The sequence below is a fragment of the Talpa occidentalis genome, unplaced genomic scaffold (genome assembly GCF_014898055.3).
Source record: "Talpa occidentalis isolate TD23 unplaced genomic scaffold, MPIMG_talOcc4v2.1 talOcc4.11, whole genome shotgun sequence".
In the NCBI taxonomy this organism is placed as follows: Eukaryota; Metazoa; Chordata; class Mammalia; order Eulipotyphla; family Talpidae; genus Talpa; species Talpa occidentalis.
This window is the reverse complement of record NW_023601104.1, coordinates 12,488,421-12,498,174: the sequence shown is the minus strand read 5'-3', so window position 1 is coordinate 12,498,174 and position 9,754 is coordinate 12,488,421. Positions and strand designations below refer to the sequence as shown.

General features: G+C 39.4%; 1 protein-coding gene across 6 annotated transcripts in view; it reads right to left on the bottom strand.

The window, feature by feature from the left end:
* Positions 1 to 128: 128 nt before the first annotated feature.
* TMEM62 (transmembrane protein 62) overlaps positions 129 to 9,754 on the bottom strand; it is a 32,022-nt gene continuing 22,396 nt past the window's right edge. For 4 of the 6 annotated variants that reach the window (XM_037502320.1, XM_037502324.2, XM_037502323.2 and 1 more), the window contains 5 exons: positions 9,566 to 9,679; positions 7,834 to 7,918; positions 6,871 to 6,975; positions 4,129 to 4,247; positions 129 to 958 (listed from right to left, as the gene is read on the bottom strand). In XM_037502320.1, coding sequence (XP_037358217.1) covers positions 632 to 958; positions 4,129 to 4,247; positions 6,871 to 6,975; positions 7,834 to 7,918; positions 9,566 to 9,679 — 750 coding nt within the window. In that variant the 3' untranslated portion in view covers positions 129 to 631. The remainder of the gene's footprint in view (positions 959 to 4,128; positions 4,248 to 6,870; positions 6,976 to 7,833; positions 7,919 to 9,565; positions 9,680 to 9,754) is intronic. The other 2 variants (XM_037502321.2, XM_037502325.2) reach the window with 1 other exon arrangement.

The window sequence follows — 9,754 nt, the reverse complement described above, 5'->3', positions numbered from 1 at the left end:
CCACGCCCGCCCGCCCCCAGCGTGACCACGCCCCCTCGCGCCCCAGGCCACGCCCACTCGCCCCTGGGATGCAGGCTCCGCCTCACTCCGTCTTGCAACAACCCCTTCCAACAAGCCAGTAGGAGTTCTTTCTCATTCATCATTCATTTATTCGATTAGTTGAAAACACCCCCGACTAGGAAGCAGAGCCCATAATCCTTCAGGAAAAGAGAACTTGGAGCTAATATAACAAGGATAGTCAGGGCTGGGTTCAAGTTTGCACTTGCCCCTTGACGGTTGTCCAGTTCCAGACACAGTGTTAGGTATTTTACATGAGGTAACCCTAAAAACACACTAGGCCTTAGATATGCCCATACATATACCTAGCCCTTGTCCTGAGGATGTCCCAGATTAAGGCTTTCTCTTCACAAAGTAAATCAACCCTTTGCCTTCCTGGGGAAGGAAGGAATCATGGCATTATTTTGAGATTTTTCTGCAGTCCATTCTGCAGGAATCAGTAGTGGATTAATTCACCCAACTGCAGGGAGTTCAAGGAGTGGTTGATCCCAGAAGGTCACCCACTAATATTGGCCTTCCACCTGCTGCTGGGGCAGAGGCCAGGGCTGCAGATGCATATGGTGAGACAGGGCCTTCAGGAACTCAGGTGACTTTTTAACTGCCCTACGAAGGTTCCAAGCTTGGTGGAGTTCAGTGTCCACACAGAACGAATGAGAACAGGTGTCAACAGTGTCAACCAGGTCCGCAAAGGAGAGAATAAAAGAGCTATAGTGCCATATGTCTTATGAAGAAAGTAGCAGGAATAAATCTGCCAGATGTACATCAGTAGCATAAACAGGTGAACAGGTATAATTTTCAAGTATGTCCCTTGGCGGAGATGAGACGTGAAGTTGTGGCCAAAGCACCGCTGCAGCAAGCTCCAACACAAGTAAGCCATCAAGGGGATGTTAAAAAACACCAGCTGAAATGAGGAGAAGAACAAAACCATTAGCCTACTAGCAAGTCCGTGGACGGGACTCCAGGTTACAGGGTCACATTAGCACATTATTAGTGGTCCCTAAGAATATGTTGCTTTTTCTCTTGGGGATTGTGATTCTTTATGCTTCACTCTACTTGCTTATAATACAATTGTTGACTTGTAATTAGTTGTGTATTTGCCTGTATCTTTTTGTTCATCTTAAAAGTAGGTATCATTTCGGGCCTCCCCGGTGGCGCAGCGGTTGAGCACTGGGTTGCGAAGCTGCCCGCAGCCTCTGCAGCGCCAGTTCGATCCCCAGCTGCTCCCCGGCCACCGGAGGAGGGTCCCACATGGCGCGCAGACCTCTCCTGCCGCCCACTGCTCCCCTCAGCAGTGTACTTCGGTCCTTCTGCCTGCTCTGCTCCCCGCTCTGGCTCTGGTGAATTCTCTCACCCTCCCGCGCCTCTGACTGTACCCAGTGCTTGTATAAATAAATAAATAAATCTTAAAAAAAAAAAAAAAAAGTAGGTATCATTTCATTTATGTCAAAGTCTTTAATAATGTTTCAGGTGGAAAGGAAATGAATACACACTCTTTTGGGGGGTCAGAGTGAGGGGGATATATGGGTATCAATTTTTTTTCTTAATGGTTTTTTTAATTTAAGTGGCATAGTGAGTACTGGAATACAAATTAGAAGATTTAAGTTATAATCCAAGTTTAGCTGTGGTGTGATTCATTCATTCATCATATAATTATTGAGCGTCCAGTATGTGGCAGGCACTGTGCTAGGCATTAAGGCTAGGGGCATAGTGGTGAACAAGTCAGAAAGGATATGTCATAGAGCTTGCATTCTAATGGGAGAACAGAAACTAAAAAATAAACAAGTACAGACAGTGATAAATTCAATGAAGGAAAGAATTGGAGCAAGGGAGAATAACCTGGAAATGAACTCTTGGAGGCCCGAAGGACAGGAATGAGTTTGTGGAGGGAAGTGCATTCCAGGCAGAAGAAACAAATGAAAAGCCCAGAGGTGGAAGGGGTCTTGGCCTTTTTAAGGTCAATGAGCCTGGAACATGATAAGCCAGGTGGGAATCAGCGCAGGACCTATATCATGTCAATGCTCTGCTTAAAGCATTTTTTAAGCTGAGGAGTGAGTGAGCCAATTAAGGTTTTTTAAAACCACAGTGGATGCTCTATGGTGAATTGAGAGTAGGGAGGCAAGAGCAGCAGTGGAAAGACCAGTTAAGAAATTTGCCAGGGAAGAATTAATTATGACTTAGACTAGAGGTGGTAACAGAGATGGAAAGAAGTAGAGGATTCAAGATATGTACTGGAGGGTAGATCAAACAAGATTCTTGCTGGGGAACTAGATACAGGGTATGAGGGAACGGGGAGAACTGGGGATTTATCCTGGTGAAACTAGGTGAATGGTGGAGCCATTACGGAAATTGAAAAGAAAGGGAGGAGAAGTTTGGGGATAGAAATTAAAAGTTCTATTAGTTCCATAATATCAAGCTGATATGTCTAGACATCTAAGCAAAGATATGAAATAGCAGTTGAATATATAGGTACTTGAAGTACAAACAAGAGGTCTAGGTCAGAGACAGATTTAGGGGTCATGGGCCTCTGATATATAAAATATATACATAAAATCCATCGGTGTACTATTTATTAAAATATGAATACAAACCCATCTTTCATTAAGTCTCAGGTTTTACTTGGTATAAGAGTGCTCCTGAAGCTACCATATGACCCAGCAATTCTACTCCTAGGGATCTACCCAAAGGGCACAAAAATACTGATTCAAAAGAATATTTGTACTACTATGTTTATTGCATCACTATTTATAATAGGTAAAACCTGGAAACAACCCAAATGCCCGAAAACAGATGACTGGACCAAGAAGACGTGGTATATATACACAATGGAATACTATTCAGCAATGATAAACTAATGCCATTCGTAGTAACATGGATGGAGCTAGAAGGCATCATGCTCAGTGAAATAATTCAGAAGGAAAAAGAAAAATATCGGATACTTTCACATATGGGAGGAATATAGGGGAACCAAATAAGACATCAGGGGGAAGAAATAATAACAATACAAAACACAACACAACAAAACAAAAACAAACGGACAATTATAAACCAGAGACATCTTGCAGAGGAGGAGGAGGGAGAGAGATCAGAGGGAGGAGTACAGGCTGTGGTGATGGTGCACAGGTGAAGTCGTGAAGGAAATTCTATGGGGACTACACCTGAGGGGAGGGGCACTGTTTAAAAATGAACAATGATGTAAAATATATATAAATTAAAAAAAAGAGTGCTCCTGAGAGACAGCCTCCATCGACATAATAGAAAACTAAACTAGACCTAAGACCTACTCACATATAAAATGCTGCTACACAGAGAATCTTCTGGTTCATTATTGGTGGTCTTTCTTATTTGTCTCTAATCCTGTTAATCATGTTATGATGCTCCTGATCTGGTTGTGAACTCATTTTGAGCAATGTTTTTGTATCTCTTCCAAAATTTCAGATTATCACTTTTGATTTTGGTTCATTAGTACCATTAGGTGAGTTAATAAATTATTAGGTAAGGACTTTTCAAACCTATTTATGGAGATTCGCTGAGTCAGAACTTTTTGCTGTGTGTTTGTTTTAAAGGACTCAATCCAAATGTAAACCCAATCCATCAGGATTTATTAAATAAGTGTATTACGAAAAAGCTGAGGTCTGGTTTCTGCCCTGGATACCTCCCATTGGATAACTGACTCACTTTTCTCCATTGTCTATTTTCTTTCCTCCCTCTGGCACATTTTCCTTCTTTCATAATCAATCTTGGGTTACTCAGAAGTCTATCATTTATCCTACCATAAATCCCTTATTTAATTTTTCGTTAATGAAAAGGCACAGTGAAACAAACAAAAACAAAATATAAACCCTGCAGTCAAAAATGTATTTTAGATATTTATGAGTGAATGACAGGAAAAAAAGCAAAGCACTTTAAAGGTGTGTGCAAATACACAAACACACAGTTAAAGAATGCCCTGCCATTAAATTAGGAAACATGGTCTATGATGTTTAATTTGGGGTTTTGGATTTAATTCATAACTGTTACACAACGATTCCAACAAAGCCAAGATGTTCCTAAATTACATTTCTGACTTCTTACCTGGAGAATTCCAACTACATATGTTAGGCTGCCTTGTAGGAAACGCCCACTGACAAAGATTCCAAAGGAAAAGCAGCAACCGAATTTGCCTGTAGTGATTTCGCCAACAAACCACGGTCCTGAAAGAGGCAATGGACAGGAAAAGAGATTAAATAACAATGACTCTGATAACACATATCATGAGATGCATATAATGAAGAAATATGTGATAATCTATAAGCATTTTATTTCCATAGCCTTTCTTTGCTCATTTGTATGCTGTACCCAATGTCCTAGCAAACCAACTTTTTCCTTTGTTCCATATTTCTCTGGATTTTAAAATTACCTTGAGTATATGCTATATCTGGAATAGATATGCAGTTTCTGGACACCAAAACAGATTGGAATACATTTAGATATTTTAGAAGATTCTATTTGCGATAGAATCTAATAACCTCAATATAATACATTAGATAGAATCTAATAACCTCAATATAATACATTAATTTATTTTAAGAAGCATAGAAATTAATTTTTCAGATAACTGAGATACTCCTTTACAGAATAAAACTTGAATCACTTTAATCTTTCCAAACTGCATTCTTTTTCATATTAATATTAATAATGTACTTTAACCTTCTCTTGCTGACCCACAGTTACTACTTTGTACATCAACTCCTTACTCAGGGATAACAGGTACAAAGTTAAGCTATCTTTTTTTTTTTTTGCATAGAACTGGGTGTAGGCTTGAGGTGCGGGGGTGAGAGGATTCACCAGAGACAGAGTGGGGAGCAGAACAGGCAGATTTACTGAAACACACTAGTAAGGGTAAATACAGCAGGTGAGACAGGTGAGATATGCTACACCATATGTGGATTAGCTCCCTGGCTGGGGATTGAACTCAGGCAATAGCGGTGATAGCACTGAGACTTAATCCCTAGGCCATCCGGGAAACCCGGACTTGCTTCTTTATTTTAATTTTTCATAAAGAATGCCAGAGTAACTTTTCTCTCCTCTGTACTATTATTGACTGCTCCTTCTCAGTGTGCAGGTTTCTGGAACTAGTATATTGCTAACAGTGACTAAGATACAGTATGACATCTTGTCTCAAAATGCAAATACTTATGAGAGTTCAGGATTAAAAATCCATAGGTCATCTTCTCAGGTATATATTATATAAACTCAATTAGATACACACTGGCCTCAAAAAGTATTTTTCTTTCAAGTCCTAACTTTAAAATGAAGCAACTTCTACCTTTTTAATGTTTTTTTGCTTTGCGTCCTAGTATGAGACAAGTGTGTAAAACAGCTTCAACCAATCTTACAAAGAAATGTACCTCCAGGCGGAATCTGCCTTAGCTTGTTACACAGAATCATAATGTGTCATCTTTTAAATTTAACAATGTTCTACTCTCTGGTAGGAGTTACTGATGTGCAAAGAAAAGCCCAAAGATGGAATGAAAGTGTAAAGTAGGGCCTCCCCAGTGGAGCAGTGGTTGAGCACTGGGCTGCGAGGCTGCCCGCAGCCTCTGCAGCGCCAGTTCGATTCCCAGCCACCGGCAAGGGTCCCACATGGCGCGCAGACCTCTCCTGCCGCCCACTGCTCCCCTCAGCAGTGTATCATTGGTCTGCCTGTACTGTTTCCCGCACTGGCTCTGGTAAATTCTCTCACACTCCCGTGCTTCTCACTGTACCCAGTGCTTGTATGTATGTATAAATAAATAAATAATAAATAGATAAATAAATCTTTAAAAAAAAAGTGTAAAGACTAATCAACATACAGGATAATCTACTTCTAATTGACTTTTAGTCACTAAAAGACATCCGCAAAGAGCATTAAAATATCTGCAGTATTTTCTGCTTTCACTTTGCAAATATCGGATATAATAATCAATATAACAGAAGAGCTCAGATATGCTTAAAATTCATTGCTCATTTCATAGTCTATCTTTTTTAAGTTGAGTTTTTAGGAACCACACATTAGTAATTATTAAACTGAACTACATACTAAGGACTGTTCTTAGTGCTGGGCACAGAGGGGAAAGTTAGACAAGACATTAATGGATATTCTAACGAGGGGAGTGATGGTAAGTACATAAGAGGGCCTCCCTGGTGGTGCAAGGGTTAAGCACAGCACTGTGAAGCTATCTGCAGCCTCTGCAGCACAAGTTCGATCCCTGGCCAGCCAGGGAGCTACCCAGATGGTGCAGTAGACCTCTCCTGTCTTGCCCGCTGCTGCCCTCAACAGTGTATTTCAGTCAGTCTGCCTGTTCAGTTCCCCACTCTGTCTCTGGTAGATCCTCTCCATCCCCACCTCACCTCTGGCTTGTACTCCAATTCTTGTATGCATAAATAAATAAATCTTTAAAAAAAAATAAGCACAGAAGATAATAATAAATTCAGATAAAGTAATAAAGGAAATAAAAAGTGTAATGAAATAAATGAAAAACTCTAAGGCAATAAAAGAAGGCTCTCATGAAGAGATGGTATTTAAGCTAAACTTCCATCCATTAGGTATCTACACAAGTATTAATTCTGTCATGGTCTTCTTGGTGCCCTTAAGTTTACTTGGTATCAATGAAATGTCCTTTAAATAAGTCAGGAAAGAATTCTATCTCCCAAGACCATGTTCCAGGAAATGACTTAAGAGGAGCCATGTGCTGCTTGTTATGTTCTCAAGAACCTAAATGACTCTATTTTCAAAATTCTCAATATAATCTTGGGTAGAATTCTCTGCAATCTCAGGTTTCCTAAAGGACTTACCCAGGACTGTGTATAAGGTCAGCAACAACACAGAATAGTAGAAGATGTTTATTTTGCTCAAGACATGAAGGGAAAATGATGTCAAAACTATAAATCCTGGAGGTCCTAAATAGAATAAATTTGAAATATCCAGTGAACACATGCAAAGTTCAACTTCTTTATAACATTTTCTAGAAGGCTTCCACGGGCTATCTACTACATATTCAGCAATCTGTTATATGTAACTATACAGATGATATCAATTTAAATTCAGAATTGGATAAGAATCCTGATAAGTCAGTTCACTCAGATTTGAGATAAGTTTAGAAAAATAATTCCAGGTAGCTTTAATAGTCTGGACAAAAGCACAGAAGCAGAAATGAGGATGGAGTAATTAGGGAACAGTGAAAATTATCTAGGATGATACAGGTAACTAGTTGAAGTTATGGTTAGCTAGTTAAGACCAGATTAGAGAGGAGCTTTAATGTCTAGCAGAGATTTTTGGTCATTTTGAGCTACACTGTATTTCCCTCCCATTTTGGGAGAGACTCATTTCAATAACATGTAGCAGCAAAAAACTGAAAAACTGAGCCTCCCCGGTGGTACAACAGTTGAGCGCTGAGCTGCAAAGCTGCCTGCAGCCTTTGCAGTACCGCTTTGGACCCTGGCCACTGTACTTCGTCAGTCTGCCTGTTCTGCTCCCCATTCTGGCTCTGGTGAATTCTCTCACCCTCCCGCGCTTCTGACTGTACCCAGTGCTTGTATAAATAAATAAATAAATCTTTAAAAAAAAAAAAAAAACTGAAAAATTTTTAAGATTTCTCCAATTACATATTGTGGAAAAATTGTGACAGTCTGAAGAATGTACCTCACAGAGCTCAAGCAAAGACAATTTATATTGATATTCATCAACTGATAATAGTAAGGCCATTATGTGATACTTTAATATAAATTCTTCTAATAATAAAAAGAACCATGACTAACCTTTATGTTCTGTAAATCCTCGATGCCTAAAAATAATGAGAATGGTGAGTTGAATCAGCACAATCATCACAAAAAGAACCCGAGCCTGCAGAGAAATAAATGTGAAATAGATATATGGGTACAGCTTCAGTCAAGGCTTTTAAAATGGCCTCCATAACAAAAATGGAAAGTATGTCATTAGCAGAAATTACTATATAAAAAAAAATTGGATCAAAGAGAATCAAAACAGTATCATTTTCAAAAATGAAAATTATAAGTTGCCTCAGCATTACTCTTTCAAAATTTGGCTACTTACACCAATGGAGAAACTAAGTAATTTTATACAATTATATAAAGTGATGAAATTTAAAGATTCTTGATTGCACTGAGATGTCTAATTGTTTTTGTTTTATTTAAACTTGTATGAGTTTAAAAAAAGGTACAGGGCCTCCCTGGTGGCACAGCGGGTTGCGTGCCGTGCTGTGAAGCTGTCCACAGCCTCTGCACCACAGGTTCGATCCCCCGCCAGCCAGGGAGAAACCCACATGGCGCGGCAGACCTCTCCTGTCTCGCCTGCTGCTCCCCTCAGCAGTGTCTTTGGTCCATCTGCCTGTTCTGTTCCCCTCTGTCTCTGGTGAATTCTCTTGCCCTCCTGTGCCTCTGGCCTGTACCCCAGTTCCTGTATAAATAAATAAATCTTTAAAAAAAAAAAAAAAGGTACACAGTAAACTGTAAACTGTGTAAACTGCAGCCTGAGTGAACAGGACTATATTTTCTTTTTCCATCAAGAAGTCCTTCACTTGAGATTAACTCACAGTAAAGAAACAAGTAATTTAGGTTAGGTCCTTGTTTCTCAAAGAATGGTCCTTAGAACATCACTGGAATCACCTTGAGCCTGTTAAGAATGCAAAAACTCAGGTCCCATCTTAGCCTTACTGAATTAGAATTTGCCCTTTACTAATATTCCCAGGCAATTCGTTAAGTATATTGATGCTCCCAAAGCATTGATATAACTGACCTAAGTGACTATTAAAAATCCCCAAAGAAAAATGAACACAAAAATTTGTAAAAATTAGATACCAATGCCTATTAGACATATTTTTAAAAAGTTGAGTCAAGAAATAAAAGTAAATAAAATAAAAGTAAATTAATCATTCAGTCTTTTAAGTCTGTGAGGCTATATACAAGCTATCTGTGAGAAATGTAATTAAAGGAGGCTTAAGTTTTCTTCTCAAGCTTGTAGTGTGTATCTTTCATGTATTTTATGTTAATACCCAATAACATAAGTGAGGTGTATTTTCTCTCAGAAATGTGTACAAACTGCCACAACTTCTCTGGAAAAGAATTTAATGGTGTATATTAAAAACTAAACGTACTGGGGCCTCCCTGGTGGAAAAGGGGTTAAAGTCACAGTGCTATGAAACTACTGCCAGCCACTATGCCACCCACTACGGCCGGGCCTGAGTTCAATTCCCGGCCAGGGAGCTGACCCACATGACGCAGCAGACCTCTCCTGTCTCACCCGCTGCTCCCCACAGCAGTGTATTTCAGTAGATCTGCCAGTTCTGTTCCTCACTCTGGTGAATCCTCTCACCTCCCCCCTGCACCTCTGGCCTTCACCCCAGTTCTTGCATGCATAAATAAAAAAAAATAAATCTTTAAAAAAAAGGTTCAGTTTTATTGTCACATATGATTTACTTGTGAGTTTGAACCTATCAAATCCAGTAAACACATAACAGTACAATTTACTTACCACGATGCAGTGATCGGTAAGGAGAATAAATGATGCCAGGGGATCAAATCTGAGATGAATATCTTCTTGAATAGAAAATATGTGGTGAACACTTTTACTTCTTCCTGCAGAATCCTAGTTATAAGCACAGCAAAGAAGTAACTCTTTTGAGCATTTAAATATGGACAATGTTCCAATATTAAATTTCCT